General features: G+C 47.9%; 1 protein-coding gene across 3 annotated transcripts in view; it reads left to right on the plus strand.

Annotated features, from left to right (window-relative positions):
* Positions 1–23,063, plus strand: part of MYRIP (myosin VIIA and Rab interacting protein) — a 172,167-nt gene that overhangs the window by 136,267 nt on the left and 12,837 nt on the right. For 2 of the 3 annotated variants that reach the window (XM_068152784.1, XM_068152782.1), the window contains exons 9-12: positions 5,817–5,997; positions 8,134–8,783; positions 10,285–10,524; positions 17,195–17,257. In XM_068152784.1, the coding sequence (XP_068008885.1) occupies positions 5,817–5,997; positions 8,134–8,783; positions 10,285–10,524; positions 17,195–17,257 (1,134 nt within the window). The remainder of the gene's footprint in view (positions 1–5,816; positions 5,998–8,133; positions 8,784–10,284; positions 10,525–17,194; positions 17,258–23,063) is intronic. The other variant, XM_068152783.1, reaches the window with a different exon arrangement.

The following is a 23,063-nucleotide window of genomic DNA, read 5'->3' on the forward strand; positions in this document are numbered from 1 at the left end:
ACATCTTGAGGGTGCTGGAGCCCTGGAGCAGGCTGCCCAGAGAGGTTGTGAAGTCTCCTTCTCTGGAGACTTTCCAAACCCATTTGGATGTGTTCCTGTGTGACCTGCCCTGGGTGATCCTGCTCTGGCAGGGGGATTAGATTCAGTAATCTCTGGGGGTCCCTTCCACCCCCTACCATTGTGTGATCTCACAGCAGATGCCAGCAGGCAGGATTTAGAATAACCTTTATTCAGAATAAACCAAACCAGGTTGGAAGAGACCTTCAAGATCATCGTGTCCAACCCATCAACCAATCCAACCCACCCAAACAGCTAACCCATGGCACCAAGCACCCCAGCAAGTCACCTCCTGAACACCTCCAATGACGGCGACTCCACCACCTCCCCAGGCAGCCCATTCCAATGGGCAATCACTCTCTCTGTGTAGAACTTCCTCCTAACATCCAACCTGAACCTCCCCTGGTGCAGCCTGAGACTGTGTCCTCTTGTTCTGGTACTGGCTGCCTGGGAGAAGAGACCAACCTCTGCCTGTCTACAACCTCCCTTCAGGTAGTTGTAGAGAGTAATAAGGTCACCCCTGAGTCTCCTCTTCTCCAGGCTGAGCAACCCCAGCTCCCTCAGTCTTTCCTCACAGGGCTGTGTTCCACACCCCTCACCAACTTTGTTGCTCTTCTCTGGACTCGTTCCAGCAAGTCAACATCCTTCCTAAACTGAGGGGCCCAGTTTGTTGAGGAACTCCTCTCTAACTGAGTGTCTGTCAGTGCTGTAAGTGTCTTTTGCAAGCTGTGCTGTCCTGCAGAGCAATCCAGTGTGCAGCACATGACTGAGGAGTGTGTGCAAGAGAAGACAGCAGATGAGCTGTTGGGTTGCAATGCCACCTGCTGATGTGCCAATTGATTGCAGAAAGCAACAGCCACAGTACTCTGCTGTCTGACTGCACACAGGCAGGGCAGCCTTGCCATCCATCATTAATAGACCTGAGGCACCACCTGGCTGACAGGGTTTTTTTTAGCTGAGGAGCCAGAACTTTTGATTACAAAAGGTGCCAGTAGCTTTGCCTCAGAGGAAAGGATTCTCTTCATCTCTTCTGTCTTTATAAATCATAGAATCATTTTGGCTGGAAGAGAGTTTGAAGATCATCAAGTCCAGCCACTGACCCAGCACTGCCAGGTCACCGCTAACCCCTGTCCCTCAGCACCACCTCTTCACAGCTTTTAAGTCCCTCCAGGGATGGTGACTCCACCACTGCCCTGAGCAGTCTGTTCCAGGGCTTGGCAACCCTTTGGGGGAAGAAATTTTTCTTGATGTCCAGCCCATACCTTCCCTGTTGCAGCTTGAGGCCATTTCCTCTTTTCTATGACTTGTTACCAGAAACTGACCCCCACCTCACTACAACCTCCTTTCAGGTAGTTGTTGAGAGTGATATGGTCCATCCTGAGCCTCCTGCTCAGGACCATTACATTCCTGCCTCCTCATAACATTTGTATTTAGGCTGCTGTATTATTTGGATGCTTTCAGCTAATAGACTGGATTGGTTCTTCTGCTCTGAGATCTTGTTGCTAGCCAAGTTTGTAGACAACTAGTAAAGAGTTCAGGGTTTGGTCAGTTCATGCCCCTTGTTCTGATGTGAGCTGTCCCAAGGGCTTGTTGGGGCAGCTGTAGCCTCCTCTCCTGGACTTCCCTGCATCCATGCATAGGGAAACTACAGAGACCTCCAGTCCCTGGGTAGGCTTCTCAAGCCTGCTCCCTTACATTTTGCATTTTGCTGCTTGTGGTTTTCAGACAAGAGTCATCAGTCAGGCTGTTCACTGCCTGGAGACAAACTTGTGGACAAACATTTGCTCTGGGCTCTGAAAAACACGTTTGTTCTCCTTGTGCCATGGTTTGTTCTCCTTGTGCCATGGTTTGTTCTCCTTGTGCCATGGTTTGTTCTCTTTGTGCCATGGTTGGTTCTCCTTGTGCCGTGGTTGGTTCTCCTTGTGCCGTGGTTGAATCTCCTTGTGCCATGGTTGGTTCTCCTTGTGCCATGCTTGGATCTCCTTGTGTCATGGTTTGTTCTCCTTGTGCTATGGTTTGTTCTCCTTGTGCCATGCTTGGTTCTCCTTGTGCCATGGTTGGAACTCCTTGTGCCATGGTTGGTTCTCCTTGTGCTATGGTTTGTTCTCCTTGTGCCATGGTTTGTTCTCTTTGTGCCATGGTTGGTTCTCCTTGTGCCATGGTTTGTTCTCCTTGTGCCATGGTTTGTTCTCCTGCTCTCCTTCTCCTACACTAGGCCTGGCTATTGACACTCCCTTTTTGTATCATTGCCAGTGTTACCAGGGGTTTGAACTGCTGTCAGGGATGAATGTTTAAACTTGTTTTCCAGCCATACTTGTCTGAGTAAAACACAACTGTACTACCTTTTCTTCTGTCCCTATCTAAACTGACTTTCAGAACAAGAAATAACCTAGTCCTCTCCTTGTTTATTCTTCTTAATTGGAACTTATTAATATCATAGAACGCTTTGGGTTGGAAAGGACCTTTAAAGGTCATCTAGACCAAGCCCCCTGCAGCAAGCAGGGACATAGAATCATAGAATCAGAGAATTGTTAGGGTTGGAAGGGACCTCAAGGATCATCCAGTTCCAAGCCCCCTGCCATGGGCAGGGACACCTCACACTATACCAGGTTGCTAACAGCCACATCCAGCCTGGCCTTAGAAACCTCCAGGGATGAGGCTGCCACCACCTCCCTGGGCAACCTGTGCCAATGCCTCACCACCCTCATGGGGAAGAACTTCTTCCTAACATCCAATCTGAATCTACCCATTTTACTTTTGCTTCATTCCCCCCCATCCTATCACTCCCTGACACCCTCAGAAGTCCCTCCCCAGCTTTCTTGTAGCCCCCTTCAGATACTGGAAGGCCACTGAATTAGAATTAGAATGCTGTCATGCCTTGATGACTTATATCTCTCCAAATACAAGAACTACAGAGAATGGCCAAAGTAGCAAGTAGTTCTGGTTCTGGTTCAACAACCTCCAGCAGCAGCATTTTGTCCTTTTCCAGGATCTATTTTAGCTTGGCATTACTCTTCTCTTCTTAAGCCTTCTGTGATGTTGAACCATCAGCTGTGAGAAGAGATACATCTAGCAGAGCAGTCCAAGACAGATATAAGGCATGGAAAAAGGAAAAGAATGGCCCCAGCCAACCTTTGGAGGCACCAAAAGCTTTGTCCCTTGCTGCAGCTGGAGGGATTTTCCTGGGAATTAGCAATAATTCCTGAACAATACTAGTTTCCTGCTTTCCACAGAAAGCTGGCAGGAACTGGGGAGCAGTTTCCCTCTGGCCTGGCCCTAATGTCTTAGCACACAGTTCTGAGGGATCAACCTGCTTGAAATCAGCTTGTTTGTGTCATCTTAGCCTGTCAAACCACACGGGACTGGGACTGCTTTCTTCTTTGTGGCTCCTTGTTGTTCAGTGCTTTTTGTCCAACAGGTCCTGCATGCTCAGCTTCACCTTTTTCAACCCTTCAAGCTGTTCTATATCATCTGTAAGATAAATCTGCCCTATAGTGCAGGTGCACCTGAGCTAGCTTCAGATGCCTCAGGCAGTGCCAGTAGCAGCACAGGCACCAGTGGTTCAGCTGTGAGATGTTCCTTCTCCTGGCTTCTTCAGCACTTCTTTTCTCTCAGTCTTTGCCACACACGTGGAAAAAAGGTGTCCAGAGGGAATATTCTTGGTCCTGTGAGAGTAGTGACAAGCACATAACTTGGTGCTTTTGCTATGTAACAGCATCAACACAGACACACCGCAGGATAAGGCAGGTGTGAGCTGGACCTAATTTATTGTAAGAGTGAGAAGTTCAGCAGTTGTTGCTTTACAGTGAAGTGAAGTTACAACCTGTCATAGTTCAGCCTGCAAGTTTCACAGAATCCTAGAATGGCTCAGGTTAGAAGGGACCTCAGAGATCATCTCCTCCAACCTCCCCACCATGGACAGGGACACCTCTCTACTAGACACAGCTGCTCAAGGCCTCACCCAACCTGGCCTTCAGCACCCTCAGGGAGGAGGCAGCCACAGCCTCCCTGGGCAGCCTGTTCCAGAGTCTCAGCACCCTCCTGCTGAAGAACTTCTTCCTAAGCTCCAGTGTAACCCTGCTCTCCCTCAGCTTCAAACCATTCCCCCTTGTCCTGTCTCTAGACACCCTCATGAAAACTCTCTGCAGCCTTCCTGTAGGATCCCTTCAGCTACTGGAAGGCAGCTCTAAGGTCCCCCTGGGAGTCTTCTCTTCTCCAGGCTGAACAACCCCAGCTCCCTCAGCCTATCCTCATAGTAGAGGTGCTCTAGCTCTTGGATTTCTTTCTATCTGGTCCATGGCAGTATAAACAATTTCCCTTCTCCTTGCACAGCATCAGCAATGCACCTCAGTGGAGCAATCTGGTGCTGAAGCAATTATTTTGAACACATTCAATTCCATTTTTGGCTGCTAGCTGATCGCATGCTTCCTTGGGTGTCCTGATTTGAGGCCAGGCTAATCCTGTCCTGCCCCCTGAGAGGGGCAAAAGAATGACACTGACACAAATGGATTGTGAATTGATGGGAAGTTTAAATGGAAAAGCAGTAAGTGTTTTACAGAAACTTCCAGCACAGTGAGTGATTGGCCATTGGAATATGCTGCCCAGGGAGGTGGTGGGGTCACCATCTCTGGAAGTGTTTGAGACTGGATGAGGCACTTGGGGCCATGGTTAAGTTGATTAGATGGTGTTGGGCGGTAGGTTGGACTTGATGATCTTGAAGGTCTTTTCCAGCCTGGTCTGGTCTATTCTATTCTATACTGTTCATTTCTGTTCTATGACAAAAGAGGTCCCAAAGCAGACAGAGTCCCCTTACAGCATTCCCAAAAGCCTCCCAAGCAGTTCCCTTCTCCCCACCTGAGGGTATACCCAAACCCCCCAGGGCTCTTTCTTCCCCCCTACTTCTAGGCTGGTTTCAGGCTGGCCAGGTCTGAGACTGCCCCCCCTTTTCCTCCTGGCATTAGGCCCAGCCAGGCCTAAGAGCCTTGAGATACTCCTCCACCATTACCCAAGAGGGAGCATCTCCCATGGGAGCAGAGAGGGAAGAAAGAGGAAGAGAAGAACTTTGCAGATGGTTTTGTAGGGTGCAGGATATTATGGGAAGGAAATACACTGTTTCCTGTGTCCACCCACTAGGCTGGACACTTAGGACACCAGAGGTGTGTCTTGTGTGGCAGCAGCAGGAGGCACCCAGCCTGAACAGACACACTGGGTGACTGAGACACTTGAACGTGTCCAGAGAAGGGCAACAAGGCTGGGGAGAGGCCTTGAGCACAGCCCTGTGAGGAGAGGCTGAGGGAGCTGGGATTGTTTAGCCTGGAGAAGAGGAGGCTGAGGGGAGACCTCATTGCTCTCTACAACTACCTGAAGGGAGGTTGTAGCCAGGAAGGGGTTGGTCTCTTCTCCCAGGGAACCAGCACCAGAACAAGGGGACACAGTCTCAAGCTGCACCAGGGGAAGTTTAGGCTCGAGGTGAGGAGGAAGTTCTTCACTAAGAGAGTTGTTAGGCATTGGAATGTGCTGCCCAGGGAGGTGGTGGAGTCACCGTCCCTGGAGGTGTTCAAGAGGGGATTGGATGTGGCACTTGGTGCCATGGTCTAGTCATGAGGTCTGTGGTGACAGGTTGGACTCGATGATCTTTGAGGTCTCTTCCAACCTTGGTGATACTGTGATACTTGGGTGCTCACACTAATGACAGTAAAGAATGTAATCATTAAGCATTTCTGGTTTAAAATTGGGCTTTGTGGTTTTTATTCCCACAGAGGTCTCAGTCTGCGTTCTCCCTGGCTAGTGAAGAGACACCCAGCAAAGGACAAGAGCCTGCATCATCACCTGTGGCTGAGGCTCTTTGGAAGCAGCAGAAAGGACAACTGAGGAAGCAGAAGGAACGCAAGCTCTCTGCCCTGCCCAGCTGGAAGAGTGTGGACAGGCTAAATGAAACAAGTAAATATTTCTAGTACGGATACGATTCTTCTTTTGGCTCCCACTCACACATGGAATGAGTCTGACTGAAAGCCAGGAGGTTCTCCAGGGAATTTCCCCTGATCCTTGTGCTTGCAGAGGTCACACAATGACATAAGTGCAGATTGTCATTGCAGGGGGGTGGTTCCTGCTCCCGGGGGGACTCTGTTTCCATTGCCTCTCTTGTTCTGCCTGTAGTGTTCATCAGGCTGCAAGTGTAGCACCAGGCAACACCTGCACAGAATCAGAGAATCCTAGAATGGCTCAGCTCGGAAGAGACCTCAGGCATCATCTCCTCCAACCTCTCTGCCATAGGCAGGGACACCTCTCAATTAGACTCAGCTGCTCAAGGCCTCATCCACCCTCATTCAGCACTTCCAGGGTGGAGGCAGCCACAGGCTCCCTGGGCAGCCTATTCCAGAGTCTCACCACCTTCCTACTGAAGAATTTCTTCCCCAGATCCATTCTAAACCTACTCTCCCTCAGCTTGAAACCATTCCCCCTTGTCCTATTGCTGGACACCCTTAGGAAAAGTCGCTCTCCAGCCTTCCTGAAGCAGCCAAATCCTCTTTGGGTGTAGTTGGGCCCAGGGATGGGGGCTGCCCATCAATTTAATATGCTTATCTGCCATGCCAGTTGATAACCTGGAAGCCTAAGGATTGGACAGTGTCAGTACACCTCCTGCCCCCAGAAAGAGGGACTAAAGTAGTACTAAAATCTGACTTAACTAAGTGTGCATTCAGCCCCCTGTCAGAAGTAGTGTTCTCCTGGGCATTTCAGTGGAAGGCCTACTGTTCAGTAAGGTGCTTAATTGGGTGCTTAAATTTAAGAACCCACTTCAATCCCATTGAATTCAACTGTTGAGCAGTTTAGCAACTAACAATTGCTTAACCATAACAGAATGACAGATTGACCCAGTTTCCTTTCAAGTGCTCTGCTCGGAGGATTTGTTCTGCTTCTTTCATCTGAGAACCACATTTGTGATGAAATCATGGTGCCTATTGAGCTTGCAGTAAATACCTGATTGTGCTAATAGGTGTAAATGGGATCTCACTTATGCTGGAGTGAAGCAGCTCTGCATTAGGATACAGAAAAGGAAAGAAATCTCAACTGACAGTTCAGGGTGGCAGTACAGGGTGGTCCCTGTACTCAGCACTGGTTAGGCCACACTTTGAGTCCTGTGTCCAGTTCTGGGCCCCTCAGTTTAGGAAAGATGTTGAGTTGCTGGAAGGTGTCCAGAGAAGGGCAACAAAGCTGGGGAGGGGCCTGGAGCACAGCCCTGTGAGGAGAGGCTGAGGGAGCTGGGGTTGCTTAGCCTGGAGAAGAGGAGGCTCAGGGGAGACCTTATTGCTCTCTGCAACTACCTGAAGGGAGGTTGTAGCCAGGTGGGGGTTGGTCTCTTCTCCCAGGCAAGCAGCACCAGAACAAGAGGACACAGTCTCAAGCTGTGCCAGGGGAGGTTTAGGCTGGATGTTAGGACGAAGTTCTTCCCAGCAAGAGAGATTGGCCATTGGAATGTGCTGCCCAGGGAGGTGGTGGAGTCACCATCACTGGAGATGTTTAAGAGGAGATTGGATGGGGCTCTTAGTGCCATGGTTTAGTTGATCAGATGGTGTTGGGTGACAGGTTGGACTCGATGATCTCGAAGGTCTTTTCCAACCTGGTTAATTCTGTTCTATTCTATTCACACATGTCTGTTACTGACCTTCTCTCCACCTTCCCAAATCAGTGTTTCACATAAAAGCTTTGGTCCAAGCACTCTTACACTTTTAAATACTCATCACCATGACTTTAAAGAGTGCCTTCTGATTGAGTGTGGCAGCCTGGCTCACACCATGAGAGACCTGATGGAGAAGCAACACTTGCTTTTGCCCATTACAGAATCGCAGGAACATTCAGGTTGGAAGAGACCCTCAGGATCACCAAGTCCAACCCAGAACCCTACTCTACAAAGTTCACCCCTAAACCATATCCCCAAGCACCATATCCAAACACATCCAGGGCTGGTGACTCAACCACCTCCCTGGGCAGCACATCCCAATGCCTGACCCCTTTGGGGTCTGTGGGCAGCTGGCCGTGCAGTGAGCCATCACAGCTCTCCTTGTGGCTTTCCCACAGATCCACCTTCCGTGTTCCAGAGCACCGATGGGAACTGGGTGGCTCTGCAGAACGTCGCTTTGCCTCGTCCTCGGATGCTGGCCAAACCAAAGAGCCAGGTGTTCAAAGCCCTGGAGAATGAGTCCAGCATTGTGTCTGCTTATGACGAGATGGGCTCAGACAGCGAGGATGACTACGACTGGAACGTGGCCTTGAACAAGCTGCGCCGGAGACCTCGCCACTCACCAGACGATTTCTATTACACCAACTCCCAGTATGGTCCTGACTGGGCTTATGGCAACGACCAGTACCAGGCAGTGACCTCTCCTTCCTCTGGGTTGTACACCAACACTGAGACACTGTTCTCTGACTCGGAAACTTCTTCAGTAAACTCCTCCCAGGAAGCAAAAGGACCTAGTAAACTGCTCTGGTTACAAAGCAGAACTCAGAGTGATGCTCCCAGGGTGGAAAAAAAACATTTCCACGGAGAACTGGATGTAAATTTCAATCCACAGGCAACCAGCTTGGAGTATTCTGACAGCAGTGCGACTGAAGAAGTCCAGTATGACGTAGAAAAGAGATCGAGAAGGTGGAGGAAGAGCAGAGAGCTCTCTGAAGAGCCAGCTGAAGACAAAGATCTCACAAAAGCCAACACAATGAATTTAAGTCAGGTAATTATGTCTGAGCTTAAGCAATATGTGCTCAAAAAGAGCTGGGCAAAACTAATTAAGCTATGCTGGCAGGAAGGTGTGAGTCGGGAGTGGGAGGTGGAGTGTTCCTGAAAGCTTTATCTTTCATCCTCTGGCCTCCTGAGAAGAAGCAAAGGCAAAATGTTACCTCTGTGGACAGACTTTGCCTCTTTCTCATATCCCACTGCCATTGTCAGTGCTGTAAAATAGAGTGCTCTTAAAAAAACAAAGTCAGGCTCTGCCAACTCTGCTGCTGTTGACTAGTCACTTGGTTTGTTGCGTTTGGGGGGGGCTTTTAACTCCTTTGTTTTTGAAAGAAGAGCTGGCTCATGCCCGGGGGTGGGGGGGAGGTGGAGGGGAAGGCTTCTGTGTGCTGTTTGCAAGCTTTCTACTAAGGGAATAAAGCTACTAAGCAGCAGAAATTCGGAGAGGGCTTATTTTGAAATGCTGTCCAAGTGATGGCTGCTTTTGCTACTCAAGCCACTGAGGTCTGCCTTCATAATTATTAATCATCTTCATAATTATTAGTCGTGGGAATAATATTGCTGCATTGGCTTTCCTTGCCTCTTTAAGATGTTGCTTAGCTGAGCTGCAGTTCTTAAATTTCTGATGGCAAGTCATTCAGTTGCTTCAAGTGAAGGAAGTGTCTTCATCAGGAGCTTCCTTCTTTGATCAGGAGCTTCTTCACTGTGAGGGTTGCAGAGCACTGGAGCAGGCTGCCCAGAGAGGTTGTGGAGTCTTCTCTGGAGATTTTCAAGACCCATCTGGATGTGTTCCTGTGCAACCTGTGCTAGATTCTATGGTCCTGCTCTGGCAGGGGGTTGGACTCAATGATCTTAGGAACAGAAAAGAATTAACCAGGTTGAAAAAGACCTCAGAGATCATCAAGTCCAACCTATCACCCAACACCATCTAATCAACTAAACCATGGCTCCGAGCACCCCATCCAGTCTCTTCCTGAACACCTCCAGGGATGGTGACTTCACCACCTCCCTGGGCAGCCCATTCCAATGGCCAATCTCTCTTGCTGGGAAGAACTTCTTCCTAACATCCAGCCTGGTGCAGCTTGAGCCTGTGTCCTCTTGTGTTGGTGGTTGCCTGGGAGAAGAGACCAACCCCCACCTGGCTACAACCTCCCTGTAGTGGAAATCAGGGGAATTTGGGTCCTGCTCAGGTGGCACAGCTCCAGGAACCACATTGCTGTGCCCCTAGACATTAATTTTATGGAACAACCGTGAGAAATATTCAGATTTTCTGCAGGGGCTCACAGAAATATCCCTCTTTCCAGAGTCATTACGTGTTGGGCAGGAGCCCTGCTAGCCAGACTGGCAAAAAGATTTTGCTTTTCTTTTATCAGCACATGTAATGTGCTTTCTTTCTAGCTTCCCTGCAGAGTGAGCAGACCTGCATTTTTCTGGGAAGCTGTTTGGTTTTCTTTCTGTGTCTATACAGCAGTTACACCATTCTTCTCCTTTCTTTGTAGGATTTTGATGATTTATCAGAAACAGATCTAAGCAGTGAGGATCAGCATCAGAATACCAAGCCTGACCTTATGGAGGAGGAGCTTAAATCCAGGTTATTTCACATTGCTGCTAAAATGAGTGACAAGGAAACCTCTTCTGGTGAAGAACAAGAGTCAGAACCTAGAACAGACCCCGAAAACCAGAAGGAGACTTTGTCTTCAGAGGAAAATGGCAGAAGCATTCAGGAAGAGTTAAAGAAGGTAAGTTGTTGCTGTAGAGGAATGGGGACTGTATTCAAAAAGTTAGGTTGTAGGTTCTACATCCTTGGACATAATCAAAATTTGACTGGACACAGCCCTGGGCAGCCTGATCTAGCTGACCCTGCTTTGAGCTGAAGGCTTAGACTAGGCAATCTCCAGAGGTCCTTTCCAAGCTGTGGCTCTCTGCTTCTGAGTGCTTTAGCCATGGACCATGCAGCAGTTAAGTACCTTCACCATGGTGTGTGCAAATACCTCCCTGCTGTACACATGGCTTTTCTAAGGAAATCAGAGAAGAGGTTTAGCACCAGCTTTGTATCCAGTCTGCCTTGGCTGGGATTTACAGAGGCAAACTACCACTGGCAAAGTAGCCACAGCACACACAGCACACACAAGCACACACAGGCTAGCAAGGGCATGACATGTTGCAATTCAAGTCCAGAATTAAAGGCTGTGAATAAGACTTTTCTATAATGCTGCTGAATAGTGAACTGACCCACCCCCACCCCCCCAAAAGGCAAACAGATGTTATGTGGTGTACTTAGCTCTGCACAGTAATATTAGCTGGGTTTTCCTCCTCTGATTTGATTATTTCCCTAAACATTTCTATGGCAGTTATTTAAAATAAAGCAAATATGAATTGATTTTTCCCCCCTTTTCCTTCAGTAAAATTTCCTTCATTTTGAAAAAGTTGGAGACATCACCTTCAGCAAAAAGGGCATACTTGGAGCCCCTAATGCTTTACTGGGCTTAGTCATTCCTGCTCACAGTATTTATTCTTTCTGTCTGTAATAAAGAGAGCAAAATATCTCAGTGCTATTCATGGTCATGTCTCCAGTGGAATCGATAGCAGAGCTTGCTCCAGCTGTAGAGAAACAAGCAGGCTGCTTTCATTCTGACCCTTGGCAGTTGTCCTTAAAGGTGATTTAAACTCTTCTGACCGTGCCTTCTCTTGGAAAAGCGGCTGACCAACAGCTTAGAACGAAATCCTGATGGTGCCAGTGTGGAATAGCACTGGTGGCCATGGTAACCTGCAATACAAAGGCATAGCTACACTCGTCACACATGCCAGCACTTTAGGGCAGGTTGGTGGCATGTCTCAATGGAGACAGGCATAGAAAAGGTATTTTCAGGGTGCCAGTCATTTTGGAAGTCACAAGTCACAGGGGAGTGGACATGGCACTTGGTGCCATGGATTAGTAGTCATGAGGTGTTGGGTGACAGGTTGGACTTGATGACCCTTGAGGTCTTTTCCAACCTTATTGATTCTATGATTCTATGAAGTCCCAATCTGCTGTCTCTGTAAGAAACCTGATTTTTGGATTGCAGATCTTTGAGACTGGCACTTTAACATTCTTGGCCAGGGACCCAGGCTTCTGACCTGGGCATCAAATTTGAAAGGAGCTCTACAGAAACACTAACTCTGGGCAATTAAAAAGAGAGCTCAAGTGCCTACAATTTTGAGCTTCTGCCCTCAAATTAAAATACTGGATTTCACAGTATCACAGTATAACTTAGGTTGGAAAGGACCTCGAGGATCATCGAGTCCAACCTATCAACACAGACCCCATGCCTAGACCATGGCACCAAGTGCCACGTCCAATCCCCTCATGAACGCCTCCAGGGACGGCGACTCCACCACCTCCCTGGGCAGCACATTCCAATGACAAATTACTCGCTCAGTGAAGAACTTCCTCCTCACCTCGAGTCTAAACTTCCCCTGGCACAGCTTGAGACTGTGTCCCCTTGTTCTGGTGCTGGTTGCCTGGGAGAAGAGACCAACCCCTTCCTGGCTACAACCACCTTTCAGGTAGTTGTAGAGGGCAATGAGGTCACCCCTGAGCCTCCTCCTCTCCAGGCTAAACAATCCCAGCTCCCTCAGCTTCTCCTCATAGGGCTGTGTTCAAGGCCTCTCCCCAGCCTTGTTGCCCTTCTCTGGACACGTTCAAGTGTCTCGATGTCCTTCTTAAACTGAGGGGCCCAGAACTGGACACAGGACTCAAGGTGTGGCCTAACCAAAGCAGAGTACAGGGACACAATGACTTCCCTGCTCCTGCTGGCCACACTATTCCTAATGCAGGCCAGGATGCCATTGGCCCTCTTGGCCACCTGGGCACACTGCTGGCTCATGTTTAGGTGGCTGTCGATCAGCACCCCCAGGTCCCTCTCTGTTTGGGAGCTCTCCAGCCACTCTGACCCCAGCCTGTAGCTCTGCATGGGGTTGTTGTGGCCAAAGTGCAGCACTCGGCACTTGGACTTGTTAAATGCCATCCCATTGGATTCTGCCCATCTGTCCAGTCGGTCGAGGTCCCTCTGCAGAGCCTTTCTACCCTCTATCTGACTAACATCTGCTCCTAACTTGGTGTCATCTGCAAACTTGCTGATGACTGACTCAACCCCCTCATCCAGATCATCAATGAAGATGTTGAAGAGGATGGTGCCCAGCACTGATCCCTGGGGGACGCCACTGGTGACTGGCCTCCAGCTGGATGTGGCACCATTCACCACCATCTTCTTAGATTTCAGCTGTGCTGCTTGTCTTTGTTAGCTTTTAGTCAGTCTTCTATTCTCACAGGCTTATTTTGGAACCCACTAGCAACCTTAAATTACAGGTATAGGAATCTCCAGGTCTAGTACACCTTGACAATAGAATAAGATAAAAGTTGTGGGTTGCTGTGGTGGTGTTTTTTGTTTTAATTAAATCACTGCAATTGGAAGTACTTGGTACCCATTAAGATTTGACTTTCACATGTCTGCCCCTTCAAAAAAGAATCTGGATTTCTGTTTTTAAGGGAAACTGAGAATCTCCCTTTGACCTGATGCTTTAAAAAAGCCACTTACTATATGAAGAGCTGAATGTAGTGTCTATCTGAAGCAATAGGCAAGAATTGGCACATCTTCAGTGGGGAGTTTGCTGAAATTGGGTATTTGAGTTCTCACTTCAAACTGAGGTTTTGAGTTCTGTGTCTGCCTTTAAGATACACATTTGAAAGTGCTGACCTTTGAGTTGATTATTTGGTTCCTGTGGGATTCTTGAGGGTTTAGGTGGGTATTAATTAACACAAGTTAGTTTTCTGCCTTAGATTGAAATCCACTCAGACTTTCAGCACAATCATTTTCAACATTGCTAAGTCTGCAATTGCCTAAAATGGTCTTGTGGAGGTTCTCTTTTCTCTAAAACAAACAATCCCATGGCAGATTTTTTTTTATAGATAACCTTTTGTGCTCATTGAGCTACAGAAGTAGTTCATGGTCTTGCCAGGGGTAGGCAGAGGCCTGAGAAGGCTGCTTGTGCAGTGACAGGCCATGGCTCATGGCTGAGTTGGCCTTCAGCCACTCCAGGCTTCAGGTGTGAACATGCCAAAAAACGCACAAGAAAGCAAACTGCAGATCCACTTGGGCACATCTGAATGGCACTGATCCTGAGAGTGGCAGGCATCATAAATGGGATCTCTTTAGTCCTTGCTCAACTATCCAAAATCAAGTCCAACTCAAGGCTGGGCTAACTTGATATGAGGCAACTTGATCCCAGGACATTCCGTCCTGGGGCTGGCCTTGGGAGGGGGTGGCCAGGGCTCAGTGAGGGAGGTCAGGTGAGGAAGGGCTCATAGGACTTAGGTGCTGGAGAGAAATAAGCTGATAGCCTTGATGGATTTGGCGAGAATGACATTGACTGTGCCCAGGGCAGTGAATCCCACCCAGCCTGTGTATCACAAACCTGTTAAAGCAGTGTGCCAGGGCTGGCTGTGATGTTCTAACAACAGAGTGCCTGTGTCTCATGGTGACTGGGCGTACTGGCTTGTGCTGGCGCAGGCACTGTCCTCACAGAAGATGATGCAGTAGTTTCTGGGATCATTGTGTTGAAACTCCCCAGAGTCCTGGATATTTTGCTTGGTGTGTTGGTCCAGGCCAAGGGTTAATAGGAAGCTGCCATCTGGCTGCATATGGCTGAAAGCTTTAGAAAGTGCTGAGGGAAGGTTCCCAAAGGAGTCAGAACCCCGTGGATCGCTTCAGCAAGGAAATGTAATCATGTGCACATAGTAGCTCTACTACATTGCTACTACTATACTAATAAAGGTGAACAGTGTAGTCCAATGGCCTCTTCTTGGGTAACTACTGGTTCTTTTTTTTCTGTCTCCTGCTTTGTGCTCCTCCTTGCTTAAGATATGCAAATCAGCAGCTGAGTTAAACTGAAGCAGTAGCTGAGTTTGTCTCCTCTTTGCTAAGTGCTGTGTGATTGAGGAGTTTCTTCTAACACCTTTCTGCTCAGGGAGCCTTACCACCAAGGCTTGGTAACTGTTTAAATCCTGCTCTTTCTGTTTGCATTATTTGCATGACCAGGCACACAAGAGCTTGAGGCCAGCTCGATGCCAGGGCATCCCTAGTGAAGATTAGTGTAGGCTGCTGTAACACAATGGTGGGGAAATAGACTGTAACAAAAAGGCTAATATTTTCTTGTCACCTTTTGTGAGTAGCCCAGAGAGTTGGCAAGGGCATCTGAGCTCCTTTATATCTAGCTGGCTGAGTTGCAAGCAAATGCTGCTCATCAGCTGGATGATAATTCTGTCACAGCACAGGCAACATGTTGGGCACTGTCTTTGTGTCAATAGAATAGAATAGAATAGAATAGACCAGACCAGACCAGGTTGGAAGAGACCTTCAAGATCATTGTGTCCAACCTATCATCCAACACCACCTAATCAACTAAACCATGCAACCAAGCACCCTAGCAGGTCTCCTTCTGAACACCTCCAGTGATGGTGACTCCACCACCTCCTCGGGCAGCACATTCCAATGGGCAATCACTCTCTCTGTGTAAAACTTCCTCCTAACCTCCAGCCTAAACCTCCCCTGGCGCACCCTGAGACTGTGTCCTCTTGTTCTGGTGCTGCTTGCCTGGGAGAAGAGACCAACCCCCACCTGGCTGCAACCTCCCCTCAGGTAGTTGTAGAGAGCAACGAGGTCACCCCTGAGTCTCCTCCTTTCCAGGCTAAGCAGCCCCAGCTCCCTCAGTCTCTCCTCACAGGGCTTGTGTTCCAAGCCCCTCACCAACTTCGTTGCCCTTCTCTGGACTCGTTCCAGCAAGTCAACCTCCTTCCTAAACTGAGGGGCCCAGAACTGGACACAGGACTCGAGGTGTGGCCTAACCAGTGCAGTGTACAGGGGCAGAATGACCTCCCTGCTCCTGCTGACCACACTGTTCCTGATGCAGGCCAGGATGCCATTGGCCCTCTTGGCTGCCTGGGCACACTGCAGGCTCATGTTCATCCTACCATCAACCAGCACCCCCAGGTCCCTCTCTGCCTGGCTGCACTCCAGCCACTCTGACCCCAGCCTGTAGCACTGCATGGGGTTGTTGTGGCCGATGTGCAGAACCCGGCACTTGGATGTGTTCAATCTCATGCCCTTGGACTCTGCCCATCTGTCAGGGTCACCTGATCATATTATTAGTTCAAGACCAGACTAGTCAGTTCAGTTTAAATGGGCCTCTGTAAGTCAGGGGGATTAAGCAGCAAGAGGCAGGGCCAGCAGATCCAGAGAGGTGATTCTGGCACTTTGCTCTGCTCTGGTGAGACCTCACCTGGAGTACTGCATCCGGGTCTGGAGCCCTCAAACAGGAAGGACGTGGACCTGATAGAGTGGGTCCAGAGGAGGGCCACAGAAAAGATCAGGTGGCTGGAGCACCTCTGCTATGAGGACAGGCTGAGGGAGCTGGAGGTGTTCAGCCTGGAGAAGAGAAGGCTCCAGGGAGACCTAACAGCAGCCTGCCAGTACCTGAAGGGGGCTAGCAGAAGGCTGCAGAGGGACTGTTTGCAAAGGCCTGCAGTGACAAGAGGTTTGAAATAAGAGAAGATTTAGATTGGATGTTAGGAACAAGTTCTGCACCATGAAGATGGTGGAACACTGGAACAGGTTGCCCAGGGAGGTAGTTGAGGTCCCATCCCTGGAGATATTCAAGGTGAGGCTTGACATGGCTCTGAGCAACCTGATCTAGTGGAGGATGTCCCTGCTCACTGCAGAGGGGTTGGACTGGATGAGCTTTGGAGGTCCCTTCCAACCCAAACCATTCTATGGTTCTGTGACTTGACACTGCTAGTATGAGAGGTTTTACTTGCTTGTTATGGGACCACGAAGCCCAGGAGAGGGGCTGCAGCAAACAGCAGTGATATGATACAGGATTCCTCACTAATCCATCAGTGTCTGACTATGGCCTAAGTAAGGTACAAACCCTGTTGTAAATAGAAGCAGGGTGTCCAAATTGCAACTGTGTAGACCCCAAAATGGAAGCTAGATGCTTTTGTGGTTTGTAACCCTCCTGCAAAAGTCTTTTTTCTGTTGCTAGTACTGCTTTGTTTTGCTGTGTTGGGAAACTGTGTATCCCATCTGGTTGATATTATCCAAAGTCATGTGTGGTTTATGCAGCATCTGTCCTAGTGAGGTCTGGTACCCTAAATCCCACAAGCAAAAAGAAATGAGGCCTTGCTTTATTTTAAATAGCTCAGCAGTAAATGTGAAAGTCTACATTTGATGCTGTTTTTCTGTTTGCTAGCTCCTTTGTCCTTGCTGTTCCTCCTAAAGTTCTCTGTAAGTCTGAACCTATATAAATGTCAACCTCTAGAGCTGTTAATATAACTTTTCTGCCTTTTCATTCAACTCCTTTCCCACTATCTAGGAAAAACAAAAGGCTTTTGATCTTCATTTAAAGCTGCAGTTTTTATCCACTGTATTGCAGCAGGTGAGAATGCTTCGTTTTGTCTGTGTCTTCTTGCATCTCTTCTGTAGTAAGAGATGCTGTAAAGTGATATTGAGGGTTTCCACATCTCCCAAGCAGAATTCTCCAGCTCAGAATGCTTTCCTGGAAATAGCAGACCTGAAAGATCAAACTTTCCTGGCCACAATCAATAATCACTGCAGAAAGTTAATTCTCTAATGGCAGCTAGCCCTGTGTTCTGGTGAGAGTGGTAAGCATGAAGCAGACATGGAGCAGATTAGCCCTTTTGTTTGGCTTTGTGCTGAGAATGTGGGTTTACCAGTAAAGAAGAGAAGACAAGAATAAGGTGTGTGAAGCTCCTGTTCTCGTGTGCTCTACATCTATGAAGAGGTTGGGAAGGAAATAAAAAACCATAAAGAAAACTTTATTTCAGCAATAAGAGTTCTGACCATAGTGGTCTGCAAAAAACCTTCAAAGATCCCAATTAAAAAGAACCAAAAAACTGAAACCCAGCAAAACCCATAGAATAGAATAGAATAGACCAGACCAGACCAGACCAGGTTGGAAGAGACCTTCGAGATCATCAAGTCCAACCTATCACCCAACACCATCTCATGAACTAAACCATGGCACCAAGTGCCTCATCCAGGCTCTTCCTAAACACCTCCAGTGATGATGACTCCACCACCTCCCTGGGCAACACGTTCCAATGGCCAATTACTCTTTCTGGGAAGAACTTCCTAACATCCAGCCTAAACCTCCCCTGGCACAGCTTGAAACTGTGTCCTCTTGTTCTGGTGCTGGTTGCCTGGGAGAAGAAACCAACCCCCACCTGGCTACAACCTCTCTTCAGGTAGTTGTAGAGAGCAAGAAGGTCTCCCCTGAGCCTTCTCTTCTCCAGTCTAAGCAACCCCAGCTCCCTCAGCCTCTCCTCACAGGGCTGTGCTCCAGACCCCTCCCCAGCTTTGTTGCCCTTCTCTGGACATGTTCAAGAGTCTCAATATCCTTCCTAAACTGAGGGGCCCAGAACTGGACACAGGACTCAAGGTGTGGCCTAACCAGTGCTGAGTACAGGGCAGAATGACCTCCTTGCTCCTGCTGGTCACACTATTCCTGATACAGGTCAGGATGCCATTGGCCTTCTTGGCCACCTGGGCACACTGCTGGCTCATGTTCAGCCTACTATCAACCAGTACCCCCAGGTCATACATTGCAGAGATTGCCCTCACTGAGCAGGCACTTTCTTACTTTGCTGCTGGTGTCCAGTGCTTAGCCTTCATCAAAGTGGGCAGAGGTTTTCTATTCTGTGCTGTTTGAGTCTCAGCTTCTGAGAATCAGGTACTAAAGCAGCCATGAATTTTATTCCCTGAGCAAACATGTGCTTGTGGAACACATAAAAAGACAGGCACTGTTTAGCATGGCATATCTAGTGGTGGGCAAAGTAACTCCCTAGCATTCCCTCACTCATACAATCAAATTCTTTTTGTGTCTTAATTACAGCCAAACTCTCCTCCTCTCAACTCTTTCTTCCTTACTCTCAGGGTTAAATTTTGTAATGCGGATTTTAATGGCTTCTTTTTTTGTCTTTTAATCAGCTTGGTTTTCTTTAGTGAAAAAGATCCAGGCTGATTGTATGTAAAGAAAACAAAAGTGCTTTTCCCATTGGCACAGTGTCATCAGCCCTGTGTCCCTCACAGAGACACTCACAGGATTCTGTCCAGGTTTTAAGAGTAAATATTTCCAACTTGGACCACAGTATTTGCACCTCTTGGAAAATAACTTCCTGTCTCATGTTTGTCTGTAGAAATGAGGCATTGTGGATTATTAGCCATCCCATCTGTAACTACAGTAAGACAGGGGATTGACATTGCTAGGAAAAATTCTTTCAGCCTTATGGACAGGAAAAAAACACCAGAAAATGCTTTATTTTTACATCATCTTCAGGGTCATTCAGCCTGGAGAAGAGAAGGCTCCAGGGAGGCCTAATAGCAGCCTGCCAGTACCTGAAGGGGGCTACAAGAGGCTGCAGAGGGACTGTTTGCAAAGGCCTTTAGGGATAGGACAAAGGACAGTGGTTTGGAATTAGAGAAGAGGAGATTTAGATTGGATGTTAGGGACAAGTTCTGCACCATGAGGGTGCTGGAACACTGGAACAGGTTGCCCAGGGAGGTGGTTGAGGCCACATCCCCAGAGATATTCAAGGTCAGGCTTGACAAGTCTCTGAGCAGCCTGATCTAGTGGAGGATGTCCCTGCTGACTACAGGGGGGTTGGACTGGATGAGCTTTGGAGGTCCCTTCCAACCCAACCTGCTCTGTGATTCTATGAAATATTATATTCAGAGTTAGCACAGTCCCAAAGAGAGAGTGTATTTCTCTGTGTCACACTTTGGACAATGTCTGTAACAGCTGACTCTGTAAGATAACTTAGCTTTCACCTTGTGAACAAGCACCAATAAATGAAGATACTGCTGCCCAAAATAGTAATCCCTTAATGCCGTAGTTGATGACAGCACACTTGCCTTCCAGCACGTATCAAAGCAAATTCTAGCTTGCTTTCCCAGTCTTTGTGGTAGTGAGTGGCTAGGGCTTACCTTCAGGCTAAAGATCTTTTGAAGGTATTTCAGGGTCGACAGCTGGCCAGGATGGATGAGGCCTTGAGCAGCCAAGTCGAGACACTTGAATGTGTCCAGAGAAGGGCAACAAGGCTGGGGAGAGGCTTCACAGCCCTGTGAGGAGAGGCTGAGGGAGCTGGGATTGTTCAGCCTGGAGAAGAGGAGGCTCATGGGAGACCTCATTGCCCTCTACAACTATCTGAAAGGTGGTTGTAGCCAGGAAGGGGTTGGTCTCTTCTCTCTAGCAACCAGCACCAGAACAAGAGGACACAGTCTCAAGCTGTGCCAGGGGAAGTTTAGGCTCGAGGCGAGGAGAAAGTTCTTCACCGAGCAAGTTGTTCGTCATTGGAATGTGCTGCCCAGGGAGGTGGTGAAGTCACAGTCCCTGGAGGTGTTCAAGAGGGGATTGGACGTGGCACTTGGTGCCATGGTCTAGTCATGAGGTCTGTGGTGGCTGATTGGACTTGATGATCTTTGAGGTCTTTTCCAACCTTGGTGATACTGTGATACTGTAACTGAGAGGTGTCCCTGCCCATGGCAGCAAGGTTGGAGTAGACACCTAGGTTTAAGCTTCTCCCACGTTCTGGTAGGCAAAGCAACACTGAAGATGCTGCACATAAGTTCAGTGACAGTGTTTGTATTGGCTTCAACAAGCTTTGGCTCAGTCCCCAAGGTCAAGTCAGATGGGACTCTGAGCAACCTGACCTAGTTGGTCCCTGCTCGCTGCAGAGTGCTTGATGACCTTTAAAAGTCCCTTCCATCCCAAACCCTTCTGTGATGCTTGTGATGCTTGAAGGTACCTCAGGTTATTGCTATCAAAAGAGTTGTCCTAAAGCTCTGTGAGGAGAACCAGAATCAGGCTAGTTAATTGTGGAGTTAGTTGTGGCTGCCTCCTCCCTGGTGGTGTTGAAGGCCAGGCTGGATAAGGCCTTGAGCAGCTGAGTCTAACTGAGAGGTGTCCCTGCCCACAGTGCAGAGATTGGAGTAGATGAGCTCTTAAGGTCCCTTCCAACCTGAGCCATTCTATGATGGTCCTATAATTCTCTGACTATCACTGATAGAGATGTGGTAGAAGCCTCATCCCTGGAAACATTTCAGGTCAGGTTGGACATGACTCTGAGCAACCTGATCTAGTTGAAGTTGTCCCTGCTCACTGCAGCAGAGCTGGACGAGCTACATCGCTCAGCCTCATCAATTGCCTGTGGGAGGGGTGGTGTTCATCCAGAAGCAGGGTAGCACAGCTGAAATCAGAATGCATCCCAGTGTTTCCAGAAGAATGCTTGCACTTTTGTGTGCACCCAGTTGTATTTGCCCTGAAGATTGCTCTCTGTGTCTGTCACATCTCTACCAGTTCTTTGACTTGCTTGACAAGACAGATGGGAGAGACCTCCTCACAGCATGATAGCTGACTCTTGGAATCACTTAGAGGTGTTAACAGTGACCTTTCCTGCCGGGGCAAGATAAATTAGCCCACAGCTCTTTATAGGCAATTTGAAATCTCCACCTACCATGTTGATCTTGGCATGCATGTGTCTGTGAATTTTAAGGGATTTTTAGAGAACCTCATAAATCCAGAGTTTGGTGTGGGTGGTCAGGGAGGGGAGAGGGATGTGAAGCACTAAACCTCTGGGATGCTTTCTCTCTTTCCCCTCACGCACATTAAATATCCAGAGTACCCCACCAGGCTTGCAAACTGGCCCTTTTGGACCATGAGCTGTTTCAAGAGTTGCTCAGAAAAGAGGTAAAAACCCCATGCAAAACCATTGAGTGTCTTCCAATTTGAGAAGCTTTTAACTCCTTACACGTTGATTTTTATGTCTCCCTCAGGCAGATAGTAATCTCTTCTTGCTTCTCTCTGAAATACCATCCAGCAGAAAGCTGAGTTCTAAATTCCCTTTAGAAGAAAACCTTCACAAAATTTAGGTTTAGAGCCATTGAAATATTGCATGTGCTCTTTGGCTTGGGCAGATCTACTCTCAAGGGAAATCACTTACCGCTTGCCCTGTAGCTTTTAGGGCGTTGAAACTTCAGCGCTATAGAAGCAAATGTTGCACAGGCTTAAAGAAGAGCTTTAACCTTGTGACTGCTGTGTTTAAATACGTGCAGGCTGGGATCAAGATACATTCAGCGATGCACACACTTCAAGAACATTCATCCAGCTGCCTTCTGCAGAAAAGATTTGGCTTTAGAAGTGTCTAATGGCCACTGCCGCTAAGAACTTACCTCAGCGTTCTAGAAAAGCTAAAAATCCCACTTCAGCACCAAGGAACGTTTAGATGGGACATGAGGAAATATTTCTTCACCAAGAGGGTGATCAAATCCTGGAACATCCTTCCTGTAGCAGTCCAGACCCCAGGCCTGTCAGTGTTTAAGAGGCATTTGGACAATGCCCTTAATAACATCTTAACTTCTGGTCAGCTCTGAAGGGTTCAGGCAGCTGATGAGAATAGATGAGAGTTGCATGTTGCTTCCAACTGAAGAAAGCATCCCAGTCCTATTTCCATTTTACTCCTGTGCTATGTCATTGCTCTCTTCTTCCCCTATCCATTACCTGTTGGGAAGGCAGGCTATTTAAAACTCACAATCTTGATCTCATAAAACTTCCTAACCCAAAACACTGTACCAGGAAAGCAGAACCCAAAGAAAGTGTTTTGTAGTAATTGGACTGTAATAAATGCCAATATGGATTCTCATCCTCTGGTGTAAGAGCACCTTTTCCTAGTTTAATGTCCAGCTTTCTTTGGAAATCCATCATTAACTACAAAGGTTAATAACAAAAAAAAGATGTAAGAAATAATGAACACTAAAGTGAGGCTACAATTCCTGAAATGGAGAACATACATCCGTGAAGATGATCAAGAAAATGTAGCATCTGGCCTTTCTCTTTGTTTTTTGTTGTTCACTACTCACTGAAACAGAACAAGAATTAGGGACTTCTGAAAGCAAATAACAAAACACAGTAACATTGATTTCCTCTTCTGTCCCATAAAATTATTGATCTGGTTTTAACCTAATTGGCACTTGTAAAAATAAATGGAGAAAACCAGTGGGATATTTATGGGGTTCAAGTGTGTGTTCTCAGGGAAAGAATCCTGGGCCTGCTTGTTCAGGGCCATGCTGCCTCTGCTAACAAGCTAAAGGTCTGAGTGCTCCACCATCCTGTATTTGCTTTCTTCTTCCTCTCTTTCATCTCATCCGTCTAATTATTTCTTGTCATT

The sequence above is a fragment of the Melanerpes formicivorus genome, unplaced genomic scaffold, assembly GCF_026170545.1.
Source record: "Melanerpes formicivorus ecotype bairdi unplaced genomic scaffold, bMelFor1.0.p_v2 SCAF_24, whole genome shotgun sequence".
Classification (NCBI taxonomy): Eukaryota; Metazoa; Chordata; class Aves; order Piciformes; family Picidae; genus Melanerpes; species Melanerpes formicivorus.